We start from the raw sequence: 27,863 nt of genomic DNA, 5'->3' as shown, positions 1-27,863 counted from the left end.
TTTGTCCAGATAGAAAACATGAAAAATTTTAGTTACTACATTTATTGTATTACTACATTTAGACCAGTGCCGATTCTTTCAAAAACATTAAAAAGTACAAAAAAATCATAGTAGGATGAAACACATTGAAAAAGGAGGTGAATATGATAAAAATGAAAGGAAAAATAAATAACGGGTGAACCAAGTTCTGGAAGTGGATGGGTTGAGTTTTTATTGGTAAAAAAATGATATATCTCGATTTCAGGAAAAACTACAAGTCATATAGAAAAAAATTGTATGGCAAAGTTGTAGGTAATAATAAGATCTACAACTTTTGTATCAACAATTTTTTTACATAACCTCAAAATTTATGTGAAAAATTCAAAAAAACCGAGTTTTTGGTTTTTTATTTTTAACTTTTTCAAAAACAAAAATTTTTCTACGAAATTTGGTGAAAACTTACCTTATTATGTCCCCAAATGCACTGTAATTTATTTGATTGAAAATATTAATTTGTTTACCTTATTTTGACTTAGTACCAAAAATACACCCTAATTTTCAATCGAAAATTCACGTGTCAAAATATCAGCTTTTTTCAAAAAGTTGGTGGGCATTTCGTTCGTTAAAATGTCTATTTTCTGATGGTGTAAAAAAAACATTTACATTAGTATACTATAGAACATGTTCTCGTAAAATGCAAAAAATGAAAAAAGCTTGAATTCGAAAAATTTTTTTTATCGTTGTTTACAATTTTGGCCCACCCACTTCCCGAACTCGGCTCGCCCGTAATGTATTTTTCCTTTAGTTTTCATCATGTTCACCTCCTTTTCCAATGTGTTTCATTCTACTATGATTTTTTTTGGTTTCAAAAATTATCGACCCTGGTCCAATTAATTTCTACAACTAATAGAAATCGTGATATTTGACAAAAACTGAAATCCAAAATGGCGGCCAAAAAGTGAATTTCAGAAAAGTTAGGCCATTGGTATCGACCAATTTTCTGTTGTTTGAGAAAATAAAATTTTAAGTTGTGCAAACTGCTACAAAAATTTATTAATGCTCTGTATGACAAGAAATAATATAATTTTCATTGAAATTGAGGCGGTATATTGGTTTTGGGAAAATAAGCTTATACAGCACAAACTAGATTTTCATAGTTAAAAAAAAAAAAAATGCCCTCTCAGCGACGCGTCGCGACGCAGCCCTTCACATGGGATCCTCTTTTATATTTAATATTTAATTTCATAATATTAGTTAAAGATCTTTTTTTGATAAGAAGATATAAAAAAACTGAGTGACACCTGTCTTGCAAAAAAAAAAAAAAAATAACTTATACAAATTTAATCAATAGATTTTTAAACCTATCTCAAAATACTAAAAAGTTGGCTCACTACAGTTTCTATCGACAAGAAGAACTTTTTTCCAAGATATTCAGACATAAAGTTCAAAGTTTTATTTCTTCTTAAAATCTTAATAAGATACTATAATTTTTTTTAAAGTTTTGTAGGTTAGAAGTCAGTCTTTAAGAATTTTCTTTTTAACATGTTACTGACTTTTCTACCAACAAACGTCTTGAAATTTTATTTAAAAAAAAAAAACAATATCTCCTACGACGTAAAAAATTAATTTACCAAGTCAGCTGTCAAACAGCTGTACCTACATTTTAAAATTCATCCCATCGCGAAATACAACCCAAAAAGCTCACATAAATTTCATTCTCCAAACTGTCTTTGTTTTTATTTTTTTTTGTTTCTGTTTAAACCATCTCACTGTCTAGCAAAATCCATGTGAAATCCCCATTATGATAAATAAATAAATAAAGAACAGCAGCAAAAAAAAATTAGAAAACCCCTATATTGAAATCCCAGAGCAAATACATACACACACACAAGTTCCTTAACCTTTCCAATTCGGTTACGTCAGACGACACAACAACAAAAACAAGAACGTATGTGATAGCTTAGCCAAAGTGTTCTTTTGCACTCTTGCTTAAGCTAGTATAGTATAGAAGGTACCCTCGTCGTTGTCGTCGGTCGTCTCCATCGCCATTTATATGCCGGCAGAAGAACGTATGAAACGTGCTGTGCATTTGTAATAGCTCCCAGGAAGTTGTTCCAAATCGAATAAATTTACTTCCATATCTTTCCCCATTTCCCATTTGCCTCAGTCCCAAGTATACCTACCTACCGATTCCCAGTGCCAGTTCCGAAAAGTAAAATTGCAACCAAACCAATTGTACCTACCTACCCGAGTTAATGTATTGGGAGATTGGATTCGAGTACATACGAGAAATTGGAATCATCAGCTATTTGGCTGATATCCAAAATATCTTGATGAGTTTGTTCTTCCACTTCTCTCCAAAATACTCCTATTCAACTCGAGGCCATTTTGCAATGGTGACTATAACAGCACAGCAGTTGTATGGCGAATGCAAGACATCACAACTGGCTTCCCTTGTTCGTGTTCAATTCTAACTGAAATTGAATGAAATCGAAATTGTCTTGTTAGAGTGGAAGATGAATTGGTCAGTTTTAACCAGTTTTGACCGAATTGCCAGGGCTTCTTAACACTAATAGAATGGAAACTTTTTTTTTTTTTTTTGAATGCATCTAAATTACATGAGATTTGGTGTAACTTTATTGTTATGAAATTTATTAACTTAATGATTTAATGACATTATAGACAAGTTTGTTGCTAATTGAATTGTGTTGAGGTAAAAGGGCTAATCAAAAACATTTAATCAGAGAGGGGAGTAAATTGAGGCTTGATGTAGCTTTAGATGTTGTTTTAACAACTCTCTGCAACCTGCAATGAACTAGTTCGGGCTCCTTTGATGGGGTTAAATCGGGTTTAAGCAAGCTTTTTAGATGACAAAAGAATCGAAAGTGTGCGGTGTTTTTGTTTTGTCTTCTGGTTCTGATAAAACTGGTGTTTACTGTTTTGAGAATAAAAGAAGTGTTGATGTCGTAAAATTTGTTGTTTTGTTTGTACAAGTTATCAGTGCAAAGAAGATTACCTCTTATATTATTTTTGTTTGATAGAATTTTTGTTTTTACTTGCGCAAGAAAATATTGAATTGAAATATCGTTTAGCCAATCATTCGTAGGATACGGGTAAATGCACATTTAAAGAAGCATTGAGTTCGGTTTAAAGTTTGTTTTAAAGATTGTTTGATACTCGAAAATCATTTATTCTTCAAGTAAGTTAGTAACGTTTTTAATTCAATGAAATTTACTGAGTAACAGTTTAATCCTTTATATGTCAAGAACGAATATTTTAAAATTATTGCCTTGAATAAATATCTCTCGTATTTAAAAAAAAATTAATATTTTTATATTTTAGTAATTTTTTTCAACATTTAGAAATCAAAATAAAAAGTGTAAATTGCTGTTTTCAAGTACAAAAATGCGAAAATTCAAACAACAAAGTATTAAAAATTTACTTTTACGCACTTTCCGGAAGTTCAAAAAGAAAATGTTGTAAGTTAAGAGACAAAAAATATTTTTTTTTGTGGACATGGGAACATTATTTCAAGAAAACCAAACTTTCAAAATAAATTGTCTATATAAAATACTTGTAATACTTTTTCTGTGAAATATTTTGTAGTACATTTCGATAAAAATGTATTTAAAAATTAAGTTTTAAGTACCTAATAGTTCGTCAAAAAGTGTAAAAATTTACTTTACATTCGAGTAAAAGCGGGCACCTTATTTTTTTTTTTTTTAAGTTTGGTGTATGTGAGGCTTGATTAATCATAAAAAGCGCCAGTTACAATAATTCATAAAAATAAGTAAAAATTGAAAACAATAACTAAAACAAGGCCCTGATCCACTTACTTTTAGTTGGATTTAACTTTTTATATTCTGTTGAGCAAAATATTGCTATAACCAGAAATTCTGATTTGTATTTCGTAATGGCCGCGGTATGTAATGCATAATAAGTTTCGACCACGTGTTTCGACAGAAACTTTGTGAAAAAAAAAACAAAAAAAAAATATCAGAAGTTTTTGATTACTTAAGATCTTAAAATTAAATTTTTCAATGTACCATGAAAATGTATTCCGGCCAATGCAAAAAAACAAAAACCATCTGCCTAATAGTGTTCAAAATATTGCTTTTCAAATATTTTCAACTTTGTCAGATTTGAATAATTTTCTTTTCTGGGATATTTTGCCATATAAAAAAGGTTGTTAAGATTTTGACCAATTTGAAAACAATTTGCATTTAATTTTGTCGGACCTATCGAAAGTGTGCTATATTTGCAGTAAATTCTATGAATCTAAAACCACTTTGAAAACAATAATATCTCGATAAAATTTTGCATGAAATTAAGAATCAAAAGAGTCAATTTAAAAAAAAATCGAAAGTGCGTACATCTAAAACAATACTAACGACCTTTTGTTTGCATTTTATTGTTTCTCAAAGTGATAAAAATTTAACTTATCAACAAGCTAATCCCTTTTCAAACTTTTCAATGCCACACCTGTAACATAATGATGTGATGAAGATTTTTTTTTTTTTTTTTTAAATAAGAAAAAAAAAAATGCTCAAATTTCAACACCGCATACCTTAAGGTGAAATTAATTGGTATCGAAACTCTACCGCTTTCATTCTAAGAAAACTGAAAATGAACATTTTGTCTCTCTGCAGCACATAGGACATGATTAACTAAAAAAAAACTTAAATTCATCTTACAAGGTTTCATTTTTTTTTTACTGGGACATTGTCCTGAAAAAGATCCTGTAAGCATCAAATTGATCGGTTAATACTACAAAAATCTGCGAATTCAATTTTAGTTTTGAAAAACTTGTTATTTTTTTTTTTTTTAAACTTTCTTAAAAATATTAACGAAATACAAAAAGAGGAAAAATGAGGAAATCTTGACTCCCCTTCTAATGCCCAAAGCTCACGGCCCTGGGGTTCACGGACTTTTTGTATGTTTTACCTTAAGACAATAATTGAAAACAATAAAATAGATAATACGATTTCTTGCATCTATTTTATAATTTTGATTCTTAATTGACAAACAATAATAATTTATTATTCACTTTTAATATTAAAAAAATGTATTTTAATTGAGTTGAAAAGATCAAAATGCTAAAAAATGCAGGTTTATCTACCGGCGGCGTAGTTTATTTAATTTAATATTCGTTAAAAATTCGTTATTTTCAAAATTATTTTATATTTCACATTTAAAAATTATATGCATTAAATTATTCTGAATCAATATTAATATAATATATAAGAATCATGAATCATAAATAGGTTATCTTCTTACCAATATTTTAATAACCTTTTCCATCATTTAATCGAATTTATGTTTATGTATCGATTCGCTCCGTAAAACAGGATAAATAACTTTGGTCGTTAAAAGTTATCATAGTAAAATAAACTGAAATTATGATATCTTTTTACATAAATATGGAAGCAGTAAGGTACTAGAGGGTTACCACATTATGGAGATTTAAATTTAGAAGTAACAAAACAAAATGAGTGAATTTTTTTTAAATTTGGTATGTAAAAGTGTATACAAAAAACAGTCAATAGCAAGATAGAACAAACTATGGTTTTATGAACGGCTTTAATCCTAATTTCGAGAATTGATTAGTTTTAAAACTTAAAAAATTACAAAGTAGAATTCCTGAAATGGCCATTATTAATATTTAGTGTTATCTTAATTTTTGCAATTTTGTTTCCACTATTCTAAAGCAATCTTTAAAAAAATGTATTAAATTAAAATTTAAGTTTTAATAACTATATTTTTGTTATTTTAATAGCACTTAAATTAGCTACCCAAAAATTTAGAAAGATTTCAAAATAACTTTTTAAGGAAAAAGGTATCTTACAATAATTTATTTTCTGTTCACACTTGCCCCAAAGTTTTGCAAATTTATTAATTGCAATTAATTTTCATAAAATGTTGTCAGTTTGAAAATTGTTTGTTCATACGGTTGGAAAATTTTCGTTTGTCAAATAAGAACCAGAAAAATGCTTGAGTGGGAATCATTTTTCTGGCTCAAAAAGTTCCGACAGTATTTTGACGTCTAATTGAAAAATTTCAAAACCCTTAAACTACAACATGTGATAGAGATATAGTCAACTGACAAATAGTTCTTAGATACCAAACAATTTTATTTTATGATTGCAGTCTGTCCAGTGCTTAAAATGACATTTCTTACAAAATTGCCAGATAAAAATGTAAGTTCACACATTTCTCACTAACAATATTGTAAGATCTTAAAATCTTACGTACTAAGCTTAAATCTACTTAATTTATTTATTTAAAAACCAACAAATGTGTATGGTAAATTTTAAGATTTAGAATTTTATTAAATGCGATCTCAATCTACTCTTTTCGTCTTCGAAATCTTAGGGTCACTGTGGTGTATGAGTAACATTTTCTTTAAAACAATTAAAGATAAATAAATACATTTATGAAATACGAGTATTTTTATCATTTAAAAAAATATGAATAGGTACTGTCATCTTTTCTGTTTAAAACACAACCTCTGGTCACCATGAAATTTATCACTCAATCTTCATTACTACCTAATGCATTTTCACAAGTCAATAAAACAAATAAAAACTTTTTTTTTAACTTTACCATCAAAGAATTCGAAGTATCGTTTCTGCACACATAACATACACAAACCCATAAAATAAAGTCAAAATAGTTCATATTCCATGTAGTCCACAAAAAGAACTTTTATCTATAGATATACCCAATACCCATAAACTTTTACTCCTCTTTTTTTGTTAGACCAATCTCTTTGTTAAATAAACACATCAAAATGTTTGTCCCTAATTGACCTGACAAAAAAAAAAAAAGAAATTCTTTGAAGGTTTTCCATCGTACATCCCTAAACAAGTAAATTTTTTCCACATTATCTTGACTATGTTTTATGACGACGATGACCAATGTTACGCTCTTTCTCTCTCTATCTCTTAAAAAAAATCAATTTGATAAACTTGAAAAAGTCAAACAAAAATTTACTTGAATTATTTGGGAAATAACAAAAATTTATAGAAGAAACAAAAATGTAAGTTTTTCTTGGGGCAATTTTTTGTTGTTGTTTTCAGTTAAATTATCTGCTTTGTGGTTTGAGTCTCGGCTATAAAATGAATGAAATAATATTCTCATTCTTTCTGCTCTAGCTTCTGCTGTTCTTTTTGGTATATGTATTTTTATATTGTTGTTATTGTTGTTTCTTTAATTTTTTGCGGCTAAACAAAATACACAACAAAAAAATATTAAAATCCACACACATCACAAAACATATAAATGTTCTCATTTGCACGATTCGTCATCATTCTCTCTCTCTCTTGCGATTACTACGACTACACTACTCATCATTCTCTTTTTTTTTTGTTTTCTGACACAAGGATTTTTATCTTTTCTAATTCAATGATGGCGGGCTTACATTTCCTTCCGCTTGAGCTAATACAACGGTCATAAAAATACAAAAACAAAGCAAAAAAAAAGTATACATATTCAAGGTACAACATTTGGCTCATAAATTTTATTATGACCAACACCACCACCGCATTTGCGATGAAGTATTTTTTTGTTTTTAGTTTCATATACATATACATTCTCGTAAAATAGCTGACTACGACAAAATATTATTATCCTTTTTAGGATGGCGCCTAATTTTATGTTTCCTTATTTTTTTGTTTTATTTTATTTCTTTGAGTTTTTACTTTATATCCATCCTATTTCTCTGTCTATCTCTCTAATTCTCTGCCTACCACTTACACTCTTACACTATATGACTACTTTTTAAGTTTGCTTTCTTCTTTCGCTAACTATTCTAACTTCTTCTTCTACTAAGTCTTTGATTTGTAAATTGTAATTAACAGAAAATATTTAAAAAATTAACACTTAATTTTTAGTGTAAATTTAAATAAAAAATAAAAAAAAAACTTAGTTTTAGATTTAAAAAAAAATTTATACAAATTTTTTGTTTTTGGAAAGATCCTTTGCTTGCATGTTTATAGTATTTATTTCAGAGATCGGGACAAAACTGGTAAGACACTACTGAACACTAAGATGCCATCAGCACCAGCACACACTGCCGAGGAGGCACGTTTACTTGGGTAAGATAGGTGTTTTTTTTTATTTTATTATAGTGTCTTTTAAAATTTATTGTTTCTCTGTGTTGTCGATGTTCCGTTTTCTTTTTTTTGTTGTTCTCAAAAATCCTCAACAAAGAAAGAAGCGATGAGATACCTTCATTTTTTTTTGTGTGTGTTGTTTTTTTTCTTACACTTAACTTGAAAACAAACAAAAAACTTATGCAAAAGTTTGTTAAGGTGAACCGAATACCGAAAAAAAAAAAATACAAATAAAGAAATTAAAACTTTTCCCATTCTCTGTCTTTGTCTCTCTATCTTGACTGACATAGAAAAGAAGATAGAAACTTTTATTTCTCGATGTGCGGTGAAGTGCCACAGGAGAGCATTGTTGGCCCTAAACTTTTTCATTTAATAAATTTTTATTTTTCTTCCACTTCACTGATATAAAAAATTTAAAAACCACACTGTAGAGCTGCACTTTGAGCGCATGAAATACAAAGTAATAAATAAAACACTGCGTTTTAATAAAACAAAAAACATCAACAACAAAACTCTGTAGTGCAATGGAATTAAAAAAATAGTACAACCAAGTTCCATATCAAATATAGTATGCTGCTGGAAGAAGTTACAGATGTCCACACGCTAGAAAATGCCACCTGTGCGTGTCTGAAAGTCTTTTCATTTTTTTGAAATTTATTTTTTTTTTACTGGAGTTTAAGTTGTGTCTTTTATACATTTTTATATATTTTTATATCTCTGTCTTATCTCTCACAAAAAAAAAACCCCAACCTAACCGAAGGGGTACAAAAATTTATGTTCCATTTATAATATTGATTGTACATAAATAGAAAAAACAAATATAATTTATATATCATTCATCTTCTAATGGTATAAATTTTTATTTTTTTTTTTAAACAGCACAATGCCAGTTGATCCAATGGATGATATTGAATTACGTTCGGTTCAATTGCAATTCAATCGACGTGATTCTATCGTTGACCATTGTGAGCAGAAGCGTGTACCAACGGATAAAGGTGAAATTCAAGTAGCAATACAAGGTGATCCAAAGAAGTCGGCTATATTGACGTATCATGATTTAGGATTGAACTGTAAGTACTATCTTTATAGAGAGATAGATATACCCATTTTACGTAATACACTTTGGGTTTGTGTGTATAGAATGGTGTCATTCATTGTGTGGTATATTGTATTTCATTCTTTTGTTTTTCAATATTAATCCTCCTTTTCTCTCTTTTAGATGCAACGAGTTTTTCTGGATTTTTCAATTATCCAGAAATGCGGGAGATATTGAATAACTTTTGTGTGTACCATGTTACAGCACCAGGTCAAGAAGATGGTGCACCAACTCTGCCAGAAGAGTAAGTTAAATAACATGAAACTTTTTTTGTTTTGTATTTTGTATTCTGTAAGTTGAGGGTGTTATTTTAGTTTTCCGTTTTTTTTTATGTCTGATGAGTTTTTTGTTTTTTCTTTAAGAGGAAACTTTAACCAGTTCAAACTTATGAATTTATGTACTTGATATTTGACTACCTTTTGGTGAAAGGTAAGATATACACTACCTAATAGAGATACTATGTATTACTATTACATACATATGTTTGATCATTTAAACCTTTAATATAATTTGATTTACATATGCACGTAGAAGAAAGAAATACACAAACTACTTTAAAATACTACTTTCTTTTCCAAAATTAATTTTGAGAATTCCGTCTTAATATCAAAGAACCTTGGCCTTAGCTAATTTTCTCCAGCTGCACGCACAAAGTTAGTTGGAGTCGTTCCCAAGCTAGGGAAGGATATTCCTCTGTACCCTTATTTATCTGGGTTAATGATGGGCACGGACTTAGCTAAAACGTTGATGTCCATACATTCAACAAGTTAATTAAACAAAAAAAAAACGTAAATCGAGTAATGTACTTGAAGCTTGTCATTATTTTTTTGTCCACCAATCTCCCCCGTTATTGGATCAACATCATTCAACGAATCTTTCTTTCGAAGTAATCTAAACTATTTTTGGTAATCATTTTTCATGTTACAAATTATGAGAAAAATTCATCTTTTGCTGCTTTAAACACTTCGATGGAAATGCACTAGAATCCGTGGGTTTTACGGATTTTAATCATCATAGAAAAGTTAGAAAAGATTGTTGACCTAAGAGCAAATAGTTTGTTATTTTCGTCGTTCAACATTTTGGAAAAGTTTAAATTCCAAACTTTTAGTACAAACAACGTGTCAATTACCGTATTTTATTCTCCTCATGACAGGTTTAAATTCCCATCTGTAATTCTTAGTAGATTTTTCCATCCTTTGAATGCACTTTATAATTACTACCCCTTAAGGGGGGAAATCCCTCCAGACGACACCTTTTTCACTATTTTTTTATGAAAAACTGAAAGCACTTATTAAAATTTGGAAAAAGACAAGATATTACTGACATTATCAAGTATTGAAAAAAATTTTTTTGAAATGAAAAAATAACAAAATGGCGGCTCTGGAGCTTTTCAAAGTTGACGCCTCTAGTTTACGCCGTGCAATGCACAGGTCCAGGAAATGATCTTAAATCAAAAAGGAAATTTTTTTCCGTTGGACGATATTAGTACGCATTGCATGAACCTAAATTTATTTTTTTTAAATGAAAAATAAAAATTAGAAATCAAAAAAACGAAAAAAAACCATGTTTTTTTTTACAAAGAAGTAGTTAAAAAAATATTTACTGTACAAATTTTATTCAACTTTTAGGTTCATGTTGTGGCCAATAAGTTAAGGAGTAATTTGCTTCAAATTTCAAGTCGAAAGCTTCATTAGTTTTTGAGTTACATTGCACGGCGCGGAAAAAAACTAGTTTCGAAAAAAATGCGTTTAAAGTTTTCGTTTTCGTACTATGGTAGGTTCGGAGCGCATTGGTTTCGGGACTATCTAGGCACTTTTGAGGCTTCATTTAAGGCTAAGACCACTGAAAATAGTTTCTTCGGTTGATAAATAAATTTATTACGCAAAAAAAAAATAATGCAAAAATAAAAAATTCCAGAGGGATTTCCCCCCTTAAATCTAGAAACTAGGAACAGTCAATAGACTCGACTTCTCTCATTTTTAACTGAAGCTTTAATCGGTAGCTATCATCCTTGACCAAATTTATTTTTCATCCAACGATGGCTAAAATCTAGCAAATCAGTGGCGACACTTCTTTATTCTTTGTGGAAATCATAGTCGAATTTTAGATATCCTTCCAAAATAATCAATTTAGAAAGTTTGGTCATGTCGTAGCGAGTATACAAATGTGAGTAAATTAACAAATTAATTTGCCTAGTTTTATCCCGTTTGCGATTGGAGTCAATTTAAATTGAATAAAAACATAAACCACTCTTCTCAGTTAAACGAATATACACTCTTCCATTTTAGCTAACCCTAACTTAGAACAAAAATGCAATCGTTTCAGTTTTGATTCCGTAGCAGGCTTTAACTGTTAAATTGGTGATTTTATCGATTTGTCTTGGTTGTATCAAGCTACATGTTGGAACCCAGGATTTCTAGTCTTTCGTCAACAAAAGGAAAAAAAAATTCTACCAATTCTTGTTGTTAGTTTTTGTTTTTATAAAAATGTATATTTTCTTAATTTTCTTTTTGAGGTTACGGAACCATTGATAAAATGACCAATTTTTTTGCATTTGGTTTTGCCTATTCCCTGATTCTGTGGATTACAAATTTACACTCGAGGATTTTATTAATTGGGTGCAGTTCTGTTTTCCATAAAATCAAATTAAGTTCATCATTAAGCCCAAAATAATACAATCAAATTTAAAAATTGGGATATAGTTCCTGATCATCTCGTGTAGTCAGTTGCATTCCGCTATTTATCACACTCATTCCTCCTAAATTAAATTTTTGTCTGGTAATGTCTTCGCTCAATTTCAAATTGTTTTGATATCTTTAAAATTCTGTATGTATTGCTTAAATGCAATAGCTGTTATTGGTCAATGACAGAATCTTGATATTCACCACTTAATTAAATCAATACCAGTACTTATAGCCTGTCAGCAACGTCGTCAGATTATTTTGTTTTTCGAATGTTGTTCGTATTAAGGTTTCTCGTTTTGTAAGCCCTTAAAATATCTAAGAGAAAATTCGTCTATTCCGCTTGTAATCCGCTATAATAGCCCCCTAGCTTTAAATCCACCTCGAAAATATCCAATATCATTTTCTCCTTCACGTGAGGAAGATGGATTTTGCCTTTGCAATATGTTCACCTGGTGACCATGCTTTATTTTTTAACCTTATATTGCAGCTCAGTAACATGGTCCCCTTCTTCCTACAAAGTCTATTATAGTTTATAGACTAACCTTGTGAAGGGAATCACTATCAACTTAAATAGGCTTTGTTATTTGAACGTTTTATCAACGAGGTAATTGAAGGACGTTGCTTAAAAGTTTAGGTGAGCATAAAATACTCTTTGCAAAATTGTAATCCTCCGTAAACAAGTTCAAATGGATAAAATTATCTGACTTATTCACTAAGTTACAAAAATGTAACGTTTTTCTTTTCCATTTGATTGGAAATCCGCATCATGATTTAGAACTTTTTGTCAAATTTTAGCATTTTAAAGTCACGTATGCGTAACATTTCGTTTAAACGAATGAAAATTGCCATCATTGACCAATTAATGAAGTAAATAAACTGTTTCCGCAGTTTATTGACCTGTCGGTGGTGATATGAAGTGCTTACATCGAAGAAAGAACTACTTTTCGATTTTTGTTAACTGACAAGAACAAGATATTTTTATCCGTGAAAAGATTGCTCTTCAGGTGACTCCCTGAAATTGTTTAACATTCAGAGCCGATCCTAGAGTTACTTCCGAGTCAGACTTTTTTTATTTTTACATAAACAAAAAATTGCCTAAAAAACCTTTTAAATTTATTTATTTCTTCATCCCACAGTTATGTCTACCCAACCATGGACGAATTAGCTGCCCAGTTGCTCTTTGTGATGTCACACTTTAATTTGAAGATCTTTATCGGATTTGGTGTCGGCGCTGGAGCCAATATCTTAGCCCGTTTTGCTCTTCAAAATCCCCAAAAGGTAGCTGGTCTATGCCTAATCAATTGTGTGTCCACAACCTCTGGCTGGATTGAATGGGGTTATCAGAGTTTCAATGCCCGTTTCTTGCGTACGAAAGGCATGACCCAAGGAGTTGTTGATTACTTGATGTGGCATCATTTTGGTCGCAACCCCGAGGAACGTAATCATGATCTTGTACAAATGTACAAACATCATTTCGAGAATAACGTCAATCCGACCAATTTGGCAATGTTCATTAATGCGTATATTAGTCGCAATGATTTGAACATTACCCGATCACCACCACCAACTCCGGGCCAACAAGCTGCCATTACTACACTTAAGATGACAGTAATGAATATCACTGGAGCCTTGTCACCCCATGTCGAAGATACCATTACCCTTAATACACGTTTAGACCCTGCTACATCAACATGGATGAAGGTATTTTAAATTATTTCTTATCATGAATCTTTGAATATGAACACTTTAATTTTTTGTTCGATAGATCTCCGATTGTGCAATGGTTCTAGAAGAGCAACCTGCTAAGGTTTCTGAAGCTTTCCGGTTGTTCCTCCAGGGCGAGGGATACGGTAAGTGTTAGAACAAAACAAACAAATAAATAGTTTCATCTACAATAAAAACAACAACAACAACTACAACTTCTACAAACTTCACGATAATCAAAGCATCAGAGAATAAAAAAAAAAAAACAAATTATTAATCTTTGCAAACCATTTATCATTCAAAATAAAAGAAAAATACACTATAGTATACTAGTGAGAGAGCACACACACACAACAACAACAAAATACAAAAATCATTGTTTTTTTATTCTTTTGTTAATAATTTTTGTTGTGACTTCACAATTTATTTATTCACATTTATTTATTTTTTAAATAATTTCTTTCATTGTGTGTTTTCAATAATCACATTATTTCTCTCTCATTTTTTGTTTTAGAAAACAAAACAAACAACAAAAAAAATGCAAAAAAATAATTTTGTTTATGTATATTTTTATTTTTCGTTATAAATTTTAGTGTTTATTTACACTAAATAAATAAAAAAACACAGAACAATCAAATTTGTACATTTAAATAAAAAAAAAACCGTGACTTTGCAATCAAAATTGAATTATTTTTTTTCCTATTGAAAAAAAAATCAACATCGAATTTATAAATTTGATAAAAACTATTAAAAAAGTAACTAACACTCACAACGGAGAAAAAAAAAACATAGAATATGAATGTAAAAAAAAAATAAAAATGATTTAAATAGACTTAATCATGCTTTTTATGCTTTTGCTGTAAATTATCAAAAATTACAAATTAACAAGAAGCACATCAAAGGCGTTTTCAAAAAAAAAAAAAAGCAACTAGGTAGCTAACACATGGGGAGGGAACACTAATTTGAAAACAAAGATTTCGAATAGTTCAGATAGGCTATGCAATATTTTAGTTCTTTTTCGCATTAAAAGCCGATTAGAATTTTTGGCAATTTGTGTTAGATCCGCAAATACTCAGGGGTACTTTTGTTCTTAAAAAAAAGACTATGGTTTTGTTAAAATTGTGAAGATTGAAAGTCCGGTAATACGCTAAATAAAAATAGTTCGGAGTTTAGATAATTTCTTTATCTCCTAATATATTCTGGAAAATATTTCCAAATGTTTGAACATTTTTCAAATTTCATGTGGGACTTGTCACACATGAAATCTTTCTACTTTTCATAAACTCTAGTTTTGGGTAGTGCTTCAGCGCTAAAAACCAATTTGAGTCAAAAGCGTTTATATTTGCATTAATTACATTTTGTTAATTTTTCAAGTCAACAAAGAGCAATGTTCCTACATGAACTCACAAATTACATCTTAAAAAACCAAACCCAAAACAATTCAAACATTTTTCTAAAGAGATAAAAGGGTTTCAATACTCTAACTTGACATCATATTTGTTTTAAGACTTTTCCGTATCTTGCTTAGATAATATCAAAATAAGTTTTGTATGTTTCGTCAGTTTATTCAAAATAAAAAAAAAACAGCTGTTTTACAGTAAGCAACCCGATCATGAGACTGCTAAGCCCATGATCCCATTTAATTTGAACATTTCGTGACAATTTGGCTTTAAACAAATCTAAATCGATAGGAAAATACATTATACTCTGTTCTTTAAGGAATGGCTTTATCAAAGTAAATAATGCAAACTTCTACAGCGTACTTGAAATGCACATGAAGGTCGTCCACGAATTTTTTTCCCTGGGGTGAACGCGCCTGGTCCATGTCCATGAGTTTTTGTAAATAGAAAATCCATTTAGTTGTCTACTTCGACAGGAGAATAATATCTGTTCGATACGTTTACATGTGAGAAATCTATTTGCTACCTCAAATTGTGGATAACACGGCAAATATTTGTTAACTTTATTTATTATTTTTGTTGAGTTTGCTTTATGACCTTCCGTTGAAAAAAGAGAAGTTAAGAAATAAATATTTCTAAGGCAATGAATTAGTTCTTATCCAGACTAATTCTAAGACAAGCAACAAGCCTTCTGCTAAATAATGGTAAAAGATCTCAAACCCTCACGAAAAAAAAACATTAAAAGCTTCAAATTAATAAATTATTGCCTTTGATGTGCTTCATTCACAAAAGCACTGCCGTTCAAAACAGCCTGTTGTTTTTGTTTTTCTTTCGTTTTATTTTAATTTCATCTAATTTAAAACATAATTTTATCGCTCTTAAGTAGTAAATAAAAATATTAAACATTGACATCCCAACTAAGCAGAAACAGACTAACTTTGCTTGTTCATCTCAAAAGACTAGCAATTATCGTTTTTTTTTTTTAATCATTTTCATTTTATTTTTAATTAAAATATAGTTTTGTTTTTTTCTAAATTAACAAACTGCTTAGAATCATAGGAAAATTATTTTTCAGGACATTTCGTTTTTGCATTAAAGCACATTTTGCTTGTCCTTTAAAGAAAAAAAAAAAAAGAAATATTCTTGTTCTCAGAGATTCGTTAGTTAATTGTCATTTACATATTTTCGTTACATTTTATTTTCTTGTATTTTGTATTATCCTATATTTACTATAGCATTGCAGGTTTTCTACTTTCTATGAATGGATAGTTTGTTAAAAGCTCGGCTTTAATTTATTGATGTTTTCTTATTTATTTTTTTTATTTGTTTAAACAAATAAGAAAAAAGTGACAGAAGTCAGAAGTATCATAAATTTTGATCAGTATTTTTTTCCATAGGATTATATTTTGTTAATTTTAAAATTAAAAATAAAAAACAAAAATCTTTAATATAAAAAAAAAATCTAGGGAGTTTTGTATTATGAAAGAATGCATATTATTATTATAGACCATTTTACTATATTATTAACAATTTAAACAACACAAAATAAAAAACAAATCAATATATACTGTTAATGTAATTTTGTTTGCATTATTCAAAAAAATAATATAATTCAATAAATATAAATAAATTATACATTTTAATTAGTATCAATTTTTGTGAAACAGCTTACGAATATATAAATATATATATATTTATTATTATGTATAGATTAAATGAAAACAACTTTATAAGTATTTATTAAAACAAACAAAAAAAACAATAATTACTGTTTATAAAATAATAAAATATTTAAAATTTTAGACATTGATGAATAAAATTTTAAATTTTTGCTTGCTAACTTTTAAAGTAAAACAAAAAAGAATCAAGAAAGAAAAAAAAAAACAAAAATAATAAAGTGAAATCAAACTAAATTGGATTTTTGTTCTCAATATGTTTTTCGTTTATGTTCCATTTTGTTTTTCGCTAAATAGAATATTGTTTTGCTTGCTTAGCGGTTAGGTTATCAAAATAAAGTAAAGGGATAAGTTTTTAACTTTCTCTTAACTTAGACTTCCATTGACTTAGATTAGTTTTTAATTAGGCAGTGTACAAAATTTAACTACAAACATCACTCAAATAGACCAGTGCCAATAATTTTTGAAAATAAAAAAATTATTAGCAGCATATGGGTGGTGGGAAAATTTAGGATAAATGGTATAGAAAAGGGGAAAAATAAATTGCCCACAAAAAAATTGGGGGAAAGGGGGTGGGTGGGCGAAAAAGTGGGGTGGGTGTCAAAAATCATGGTTTTTTACGATTTCTGACAAAACTAGACGTCCTATCGAAAAAAGTCAAATGCAAAAGTTGTAGGTAGTATAAATGTCTACAACTTTTACTCACACAATTTTTTTCTATAACCTAAAAAATATTGGAAAAAATGCAAAAATACGATTTTTTTATTTTTTATTTTTATCTTTTACAAAAATTGTTGGATTTTAACAAAACCTGGTTAAAAACTACTTTGTTATGTTTTCTATCTATAAAAAATGTTTTTTGAGCAAAAAGTGAATTTTTGGATTTTTGACGAATTTAATTTGAAAAAATAGCCTATTTTTCAATCAAAAAAGTTACCGAAAAAATTTTTGATTTTTGAAAAGTTTGAAATGAAATTATTTAGATTAAAACCTATTATTTAAGATTGTGTGGAAAAACTATACTTTTGTTTTAGAAAATATTGAGAAAAATTGAAAAAAACAAAAAAAAACGATTTTTAAGATCGATTTTTCCGTAAATGACAGTAATATTGGCGAGAAATAATTTTCCATAGAAACTAAATTATACTTTTCTAATGGCCTTTGACCTTCTTAATTTGAATCTAGCATTAGAATAGCTCTAACGTGAAAAGTTTTTGAGATATTGAATTTTGAACGTCCAAAACACTATTTTTGTGATGTTTTGCATGGTAATATCTCAAAAACGTGATGTGATAGAATTTTTCTGACTTCAGATTCGAGCTCAGCGCACAAAAAACCATTAGAAAATTATACTTTGATTTCTATAAAAAAAACTTTTTGACAAGTGAATTCGAACAGGGCAGAAAAAATCGAATGCCTTGTTCGAATTCACTAGTCAAAAAGTTTTTTTTATAGAAATCAAAGTATAATTTTCTAATGGTTTTTTTGTGCGCTGAGCTCGAATCTGAAGTCAGAAAAATTCTATCACATCACGTTTTTGAGATATTACCATGCAAAACATCACAAAAATAGTGTTATGGACGTTCAAAATTCAATATCTCAAAAAATTTTCACGTTAGAGCTATTCTAATGCTAGATTCAAATTAAGAAGGTCAAAGGCCATTAGAAAAAAATAATTTAGTTTCTATGGAAAATTATTTCTCGCCAATATTACTGTCATTTACGGAAAAATCGATCTTAAAAATCGTTTTTTTTGTTTTTTTCAATTTTTCTCAATATTTTCTAAAACAAAAGTATAGTTTTTCCACACAATCTTAAATAATAGGTTTTAATCTAAATAATTTCATTTCAAACTTTTCAAAAATCAAAAATTTTTTCGGTAACTTTTTTGATTGAAAAATAGGCTATTTTTTCAAATTAAATTCGTCAAAAATCCAAAAATTCACTTTTTGCTCAAAAAACATTTTTTATAGATAGAAAACATAACAAAGTAGTTTTTAACCAGGTTTTGTTAAAATCCAACAATTTTTGTAAAAGATAAAAATAAAAAATAAAAAAATCGTATTTTTGCATTTTTTCCAATATTTTTTAGGTTATAGAAAAAAATTGTGTGAGTAAAAGTTGTAGACATTTATACTACCTACAACTTTTGCATTTGACTTTTTTCGATAGGACGTCTAGTTTTGTCAGAAATCGTAAAAAACCATGATTTTTGACACCCACCCCACTTTTTCGCCCACCCACCCCCTTTCCCCCAATTTTTTTGTGGGCAATTTATTTTTCCCCTTTCATATACCATTTATCCTAAATTTTCCCACCACCCATATGCTGCTAATAATTTGTTCAACTTTTGCCCTCTGAAAACAGGATTGGCACTGGTCTAAAACGAGAAAAAAAAATTTCAAATAATTTCTAAGTAGTAGATTCTCTAATGTTAACAATTAATACAAATTGACTTTAAAAAACATTATTAGTAACTTATTGAAAATCATGCTGAATTTTAACACTTATTGTATTGATATTTTGAACCTAAGTTATAACTTTAAATTATCGGTACTATGGCATGTTAAAGCTTTTAAAAACTTTTTCGTATAACATTAGTATATTAGTGAACAAAAATATTTTTATAGATATTTTAGGGATTTTTTTTTATCGATATTTCAGCTGGAAAGAAGTCAACAGATATGTACTCGTTCTCATTCTTTGTTGTCATGCCAGAAATTTGTACGGATGAGCATCTCCTAACAATGGTGAAATAAGTTTGTCCTTAATTCCCTCAAAAGTGGATTAGGATAAAAATAAAACGAAATTTTAATGAAGTCAAACTAAAGTAGTCTATCATCTGTCTTAAAATAGAACAATTTTCAAAAAAAAAAAAACAATTTTAGAAAAACAATCAATTTAAATTTAATGAATTAGTCTGTCCAAAAATGGACTGCAGTTTAAAAAAAAATGCGTCACTTGACTGATATAACTTTTCAATCATTTTTGTTATCGTAGCTTTAAGCTAACAACTTTCAACATAATTCTTAGAAGTGCATGATATGATAATACATGAATTATGACAGGGGTTTTAGCTGTGACACACATTTTTCAAATTAAATATCAATTTCTTTGTTATATTGATTTCTCAATGTGAGTTTTGGCATCTGTACACATTTCTAATGCATAAACTGGTGGACGGATTTTCTTCAAGTTTGGTAGGGATGATTTTTATGAAATTCTGAAAGTACCTCTCATACATAGTTTTCGAGGTATTGTAATTTTATCGAAAACGGCTTCTACACGTATTATTTAAAGCAATTCCAATAAAACTGCATTTTTAGTCTTTCTAAAGCAGCTCATTTACCAAAAAAAGGTCAGTTCTTGTAGTATATCAACCAAATTTATTTAGAAAGACTTTTCGATTTGAGAACAGGTCGATTTCGCTGTAAAAATTTTAGAAATGGCGAAGATACAACTCCGATCTTGTTTCTTTAAGCCGATAAACCAGTCATTGTTATTGACTAAATTCTAGGCATAACAGCAGAATAAACAAATTATTTTCAGTATCAGTAAATTCTTAACTTAATTCAACATGTTTCATTATTTTGACAGTGGTAAAAATTTGTAAATAAATTTTAAATGTCTAACCTTCAAATGCACTGTGGCGTATGAGTAATATTTTCTTCCACAAATAACAATTTATTGGTTAACTTAAATCTTTTTTATCACTGACTTAATAATGAAACCAGTTGGTTAAGGAAATAGTGGCGCCGTAAAAAAAAAGCTTTTTGCTCAGCATGTTCTTTTAGCAAAACTTACTTTTTTAGTGCATAAGGGTTGTTTTTATTTTAATTAATTATTATTCTATTTATAGGAATTTCCAAAAACTACTTTATATATAATTTTTGGTTTGTGTTTCGGTTGCAAAACGTTGCTGTTTGTTTGCACAGTTGTGTTTGTGTGTGTTTAACAAAAAAAAAAGAAGAAATCATTTCTCATCTCACTGCAATTAACAAAAAAAAAAAAGTAAAATCAAACTAATCAACACGCAACATTTTAAGCTGCAAGACAGACAAAAAAGCCTTTAACAACAATAAAAAAATATATACACAAAACATTCATTACAACACTCAAAATAAAAAAAAAACCTTAGATTAATTTACCAAAAAAAAAACAAAAAAGAAAAGTTTTTTAAGTAATTTGGATATTTATTTATTTTTTTCTTTTTCTCTCTTATATAACCCACCACCACCACATCATATAATTACACTTAACCATCCATTTGCTCCGCCCCACAATAAATATTAAAATTAAATAATTAATAAATTATTAAAAAAAAATATAAAACCGTTTGCCCTTTTTTTGATTTTTGAACAACTCCCATATCGTTATTCATAAAATGCACCTTTTCATTCATCGCGTTTTGATCAATATAAAATTATTGAATACAAATATGGACTTAATAATCATCGGGGTAATGGTGTCGTCGTCGTTACATCATCGTCCTTGGATCAACGAAAATATTTAAAATAAATTTTGATTCTGCTTTAAAAAAAAATAATTTCCTTTCGGTACGTATATTATCTGACCACACTGTAATTTTGTTTTCCTTTTTCGTTGTTGTTGTAAATATTATGTGTGTTTCCTACTGGTAATTGACAATGTTTGGTTTTATTTGTCGGTGATTTTTATTTTCTGGATCTATAGCTGAGAAATCACAATAATTTCTTACTTCAATTATTTATATACAACAACTATTAGTACATCATGAAGCTGTTGATGTTATTTTTTAAATAAAACCAAAAAACAAAAACAAAAATGAGTCCCCACAATCATTTAACTTCTCACCATTCTAACCGTTCAGAGTATTATTAATAAAAAGAAAAAAAAAGAAAAAGATTAAAAGCAAATAATAAGGATAAGATATGTGGAAAATAAAATTTTGAAAATTTAAGCATTTCTTTGTCAATAATAACTTGAAAAAAAAAAAAAAAATAAATAATAATAAGCAATAGTGCATAAGAGTACTTGCAATTTAAAATAATTTTATTTTGTTTTTATGAAAGTTCGTGCCTGTTTAGATTTTAACAAAAGTTGCTTTTTTTATGTTTTCGTGTTGATTGATGATTTTTTGTTTTGTATTTGTCTTGACTTTGGTGGTTTTGAATTTTTTTTCTTTCTTTCCAAATTCCTTGCTTAAACCTTTTAAAGTTGGGTTTTAGTTCATTATGAAATGTATGGTCTTAAAATATTGTTTTTGGATTAGAGAATAACTAAGTGTAATCAATACTCTACATTGTATGGCTTGTAAGCCAGAAAAAACGCTAACACAAATTCGTTGTTTGGTATATGAAGCGTGTTTTGCATTTCGAGTGTCTCCAAAAAATGAAGTACTCCTACGTAGCACAGCTAAATATAGGACAAGTCATCAAAGAGAAAATTTCATCAAAAGAAAGAATAAAAAATAATAATAACAACATTGGGTAGAAAATTATTCAAATAAAATGAACTGAAAATTTGTTCGAATCCTAGTTATGACTTTTCTCATAATGAAATGCTCATGATGAGTTGTCCTATGATAATATCAATCATGATGATACATATGTGCTGTGATAAGTTAGGTTGATCCTGCCCGTAAAATTATCAACGGTGGAAAGCTTTTGGTCTATGGGATGGGACTGCCATCAATCAATCAAAAGTTTTTTTTTCATCACAATACCCATTTTTGGAAAAGTTCTTGAGATTATGTTCATTTAAGACTTTTTTCATCAAAAACAACAATAATATTTGGATTTCTAAGTGACATTTCATTTGATTCATTTTAATTCTTGATTCAAATAGTTCCTTGAACCTCAAAATTACAGACCATTTCCGGACACAAACTTTGAGTTCAGAAGTAAACTTTTGAAAGTGCTTTTCAAGGCAAAATAAACTTCAAATTGTATTCTCAACAATTCTTAATGGAACACCTATCTCAAAGAATCTTGAAGATTAAACTTTGTACAAGCCAATCAATGTTTTCCTTACCGTTTTGTCAATTGTGAAATTGAATTTTATTTTTGTGTCCCTTTGTCTCTAGTAAAGCTTTGTATTATCTTTTGTTTGTGTTTTGTATTTTTATATTTTGTGTTGTTTAATTTTTATTTATTTTTTTTTTAATTTAAATTATATTTATTGAATAATTCTTTTATTATTTTGCTCAGCTGTTGGTGCCCTTCAATCAATGCGATCGCATGCAACATTAGCCTTTGGTAGTTCCAAGAGTTTAATTTCGTCACGTAAAACATCAACATCAACAAATGATTCGCACAAACAACAACAGCCACAAGAATGATTTTCTTTATTATTATTTTAAAAAAAGGAAATCAATTTGAATTAAAATTATGTTTATTTACACAATTTTTGTATGTTGTTGATATTATTATATAATTATTAAAAAAAAAAAAAAATATTAAAAAAATATATTTAATTTTAATTTGTATGTATTAATATTATTGTTTTACACTTTAAGTAGTTTACTTTATAATAAAATCAGAGAACAAACAAGAAAAATATACTATTTATGCCTGTTTAAAATTAATATTTATAATTTTAAGAAACAGTGTTGACATTATAGTTTAAACAATTATTTGTTATAATTATTAACATCAATATTAACAAATTCAAAAATAAATTACAAAATAATAAAACTTCAAATGTTAACACTGTTTCCTTTCCATTCTGACTAATTAACAATATTTAAAATCAATTTTCAAGATTATATTATATTATTGATAGATCTCAGAATTGCTTAACTTGGCCAAAAAGAAACAAATTAATTTACTTTAAAAAAAGACTTTAAACAAATTGAATACCTACCTACAATCTGACAATGTTATTATTATATCTTTGTTCATAGTTATTTTTATAGTTCCTTGTTTTGTTTTTAATTAATTATTTCTTTTGATTTTGTTTTTAGTTTCAAAACAGGCTATGCACGACATTTTTATAGAAAGCAAAAAAAAAACAGCATAATAATTATACCACCTTATATTAGTTGTATGTTAATATTATTATTTTGCACCCTAAATAATAGTTTTTAATTTAATATTAAAAATTAAAATATATTTTTAAAGCAAAACCACATTGTAATGAAATGCTAATTAACTTTTATTTTTGTTACTCTGCACCCATTGTAGATTAATTATTAAAATGTTATTTATAATTTTTGAATATTGTATGCTTTAAATTTTATGTATAATTATAATTTTTAATGATAAGATTTGAATCGAAAGGTATTTTTATGCAATTGTAATCGATTGTGTATGTTTGTACATATACAAAAAAAAAATATATAAATCGATCGAGAATTGTATTTTGAGCTTAGAAATATTGCAGTATGAATCATTAATTAAAAATAAATAAAAGAAATCATTACATATAAATTTAAAACAAAAATTGGTCTATTTATATTAAACGAAAAAAAAGTAGATTTCTCATTGAGCTCAATCTGATGAAAGGGGAACTATACGGCTCCGAAATGTAAGCACCTTATGTACCTAATCTATATAATCTAAAAGGTTAGTAAATTTTTAAGAAATGTCGTTTAGTCTAGCGTTTAAATTTTTACAGCCACTCGGGCGTATGCGTAATCTTTTGTTTATTGGAAAAAAAAACTCTAAAAAAACTAAATGGTAGCCTCTCCCGTCAAGGCAAAAGAAAAGTAAAGCCTTGAGAATGAGAAGTTAGTTAGATAAATAATTTTATTTTGTGCTGAATGTTTTTGACTGTCGTATTTCAAAATAAACGGGTCGAATTACGGCATACGATTACGATCATACGTTATCTTTAAACTATAATTGCTGTCTCTATATAATCAGTACAAAAAGAAAGAGACATAAAACTTCAATACGTTAACGAATGATCGTAATCGTATGCCGTAATTCGATCCCTGAATTCAAGATAATGTCACTGAATCAGTGTTGCCAGAATTTTTTATTGGCAAGGAGTTGAATTTTAAAACATATTGGAGCCAAAAATATTCGCTTTCAAAAATAGTAAAAACAACAAGGGAATTCCTGGTTCAAAGAGGTTTAGTATTCACTTATCTAACAAATTTCATCAAAATCTTGTTTTCGAAAAAATGGAGTTACACATTTTGCGCGCGTAACTGACGGTATGTAATATCTTTACTCAAAGTTGTTTAAATTTTGAGAAAATGGAATCTCAAATTCATTTTACGACTTTTTCCAATTAAGTTAAACTTCGTTTTTACTGACTTCCAAAAAGGAGGAGGTATTCAATTAGTCTATATTTTTTTTTTGTGTTTGTTACTTCATAACTTTGGACTGAGTGAACCAATTTCGATAATTCTTTTTGTATAATCAGGTGGCTGCGATGTGGTCCCATTTCAATTTCGTTCATTTTTGGGCTATAGGAACTATTAGAAAAGCCATAAAACCCAGCTTTCTAGCCCTAATATCTACCTTTTGTATTTTGCTATACGTCGGCATTTAATTGATATAGGTATTAAATTCAATAAAACGCGTTCAAATTGGTTAAAAAAGAGATTAAGCGATTAAGCAAATATCTCCTAGAATCAGAGCCAAAAGCAGAAAAAGAAACGTTAAGTTTTGTATGATCCAAACGACGAATAATCTGAAATATAGGTATTATTTGAAAAAATTAAAATAATAAAAACATATGTTGGCTTAGTTTAAAATCTTTTATTTAAAGACATACATATTTATTTGAAAGCTAAGCAAGTTAAATATAAAATAATGATTTTTTATTGAACCTAAGTTTAATAAACGGGATTTTGAAGCTGTTGTTAAATAAAGTTTTTGAAACATTCGTGATTTTCCTTTTCCATACAACACCAAGTAACCGATGAGTGACCATTATTTGGCGAAGTTGGAAATCGATATTCCTTCAAGTTACATTGCTCAAACTATAAGTAACTTTTGAAGAATAAGGTGTATCTAGTGTTTTTGTATTTAAAATCTTAACAAATGTATGAACAAACTAGTTTTTAGAAATAAAATTAAGCATTCAAAATTTTGATACATATTTTGAGCTGCCTGTCAGGTGAAGAGTCCTTGAAATTGGAACTTAGAGGAAAAAAACTTTGCAACAAACACAATATTTTTATAACCTTGTGAGCCTTAGGTCATACATTCATAAATAAAGTCCATTTGCCCTTAAAATGTATGGGTGACCTTCTTTCGTTCCGGCAAAGTTGGCAAGGTAATCAACAACGTTTACTATAAGTAAATCATTCATGCTACGATGTAAATAGGTACGGCCTTGTATTAAATTCACTCATCTTCATCATACTCATGCCATTAATAAATCTCACAAATTTTGTAGCTATGTACAATTTATTGAGAAACACACGTACACACACAACACCGCACAACATAAAATATTATTATTTTTCATATTAAATAATTTTTCTTTCACCCAAATTCATATCATCAATCAACAAAATTTAAACAAAACACACACACATACATCAATAACCCCTCTTCCTCCCTCCAAACACCCACCCCTCCTTCCCTCTTTCAATCAAACCCACCAATAAAAAACAATAAAAAAAAAAAACACCAAACCAACCATCAAGATGGTTAAAATAAATTTAACAAAAACAAAACTATCCCCCTATCCAATTGTGCGTGCGTTAAATGACCTAAAACTAACAAACAAAAATCAGTAACGCCACTGTCCTCGCCGACAACGCCATCTGGGGCGAGCAAAAAAACAGCATCTATCTTCTTTGGCAACTTCCATCAGCAACAACAAAAAATTCTTCAACAGCAATTACAACAACAACAACAACAAAAGAAGGATGCCGATCTGGAGAATGGTAATGCTATCAGTGAATGTGGCAGTTCGGATGAAATGGACATGGATACCAATGTGGACATGGACAACGCCACTGTCTACACAGGGATCAATTTGAATTCAAATAAAATTCGCATAACGGAAAATCCTCTACCAGAACCGGTTTCATGTTAGATAGATTTTTTTTTTTAGATACATTTTCCTTGTACCATTAAAACAAAAAAAATTTATATAAATACTATACGAACATTATAACAACTATAATTATTGTCCTGCCCATTTTAGAATCAACAAAAAAGAGTGTCTCTCATTGAAACAAAAAAATCAATATCCCTGAAACGATCATGTTCAACATTATAAACAAAAATATCACTGTAAATTAAAAATATTTAAAAAAAAACTTTAACAAATTTTATGCAAAAAAAATTGTAAAATCAGAAAAAATAATGAAATTATTGTTAACAATTTAGCTAGATGTTAAGAATTAATAAATAAAAAAATATTAACAAGAATTTCAAAAACACATGACGTCATAGACCTTAGCAACAGTAAGCGACAGAAAATTAAAACACTTATTATTTGGAAAAACAAAAATATCCAAGGTAAGTATCATTTTGGTTAAAAGTGAAGTTTAAATTTGAATTAGTATATGCATTTTTATGTTATTGGTTAAACCAGGAATCCGTTACTCTGAAAGTCTGAATGTAAGAACCTTATAAATATTAAATTATGTAATAGTAAAAATATTGTACAAACAATTTGGACAGTTGAACGACTCAGAAAAATGTTTTTTGTTTTTAACCGAGAAGATTCTTAATTCCTTTTTTTCAAAGGACCGGTAGTAAAATTTTTAAACAACAAGTCTTTTTTCACCGAGCTTTAATGAAAAAGTAATTGAAAGTTTCGAAAGCAATTTATCACCTGTTGATACCACATGCCTCAGGTTTTTCTGACTTTTAAAAAGAATTGAAGGGATTGTATCCTGAAAAGGATTAAGTAAAAGATGGTGTACCACAGGGTTCCAATTTGACTTCTACTCTTTTTCTAACTTTACTATTTCTGAAACTTCTAATTCGCTAACCTTTTCATATTCGTTTCCAGGGTCCCTATTCTAGTTCAATGATAAAATTAAATGATAAACTCATCACCAATAAATTAAAATTATGAAATTTTTTTTCATCGAGTTCGAGTAAGTTCGTTAGAACCCAACTACAAAAATTCAAAAAATATGTGTGACAACTTTGTTTCTCAAACTCTTTTTTGATTCGATCCTCATCCTTTTATTACAAAAAAAAAATCAAAATCCTCTAAAAATTATAAATATGTATTTCTACAATATAGCCACAAACTGAAATTCTGGAAAAATATGGTAAAAAGATTGGACGACTAAAATAAAAATATGA

At 28.4% G+C, this 27,863-nt stretch overlaps 1 protein-coding gene across 10 annotated transcripts in view; it reads left to right on the top strand.

Annotated features, from left to right (window-relative positions):
- The window catches only part of LOC129921080 (protein NDRG3), an 88,941-nt gene extending 61,915 nt beyond the window's left edge, over window positions 1-27,026 (top strand). For 3 of the 10 annotated variants that reach the window (XM_056002730.1, XM_056002729.1, XM_056002731.1), the window contains 6 exons: window positions 7,989-8,075; window positions 8,973-9,163; window positions 9,313-9,433; window positions 13,010-13,574; window positions 13,639-13,723; window positions 26,330-27,024. In XM_056002730.1, the coding sequence (XP_055858705.1) occupies window positions 7,989-8,075; window positions 8,973-9,163; window positions 9,313-9,433; window positions 13,010-13,574; window positions 13,639-13,723; window positions 26,330-26,634 (1,354 nt within the window). In that variant the 3' untranslated portion in view covers window positions 26,635-27,024. Of the gene's footprint in view, window positions 1-7,988; window positions 8,076-8,972; window positions 9,164-9,312; window positions 9,434-13,009; window positions 13,575-13,638; window positions 13,724-21,345; window positions 21,458-22,841; window positions 24,076-26,329 lie in introns of those variants that run through there. The other 7 variants (XM_056002736.1, XM_056002735.1, XM_056002734.1 and 4 more) reach the window with 7 other exon arrangements.
- Window positions 27,027-27,863: the final 837 nt, after the last annotated feature.

This window comes from Episyrphus balteatus, chromosome 1, assembly GCF_945859705.1.
Source record: "Episyrphus balteatus chromosome 1, idEpiBalt1.1, whole genome shotgun sequence".
Lineage (NCBI taxonomy): Eukaryota > Metazoa > Arthropoda > Insecta > Diptera > Syrphidae > Episyrphus > Episyrphus balteatus.
Note: the sequence above shows the minus strand (reverse complement) of the source record. Positions and strands in the feature narration are given on the sequence as shown.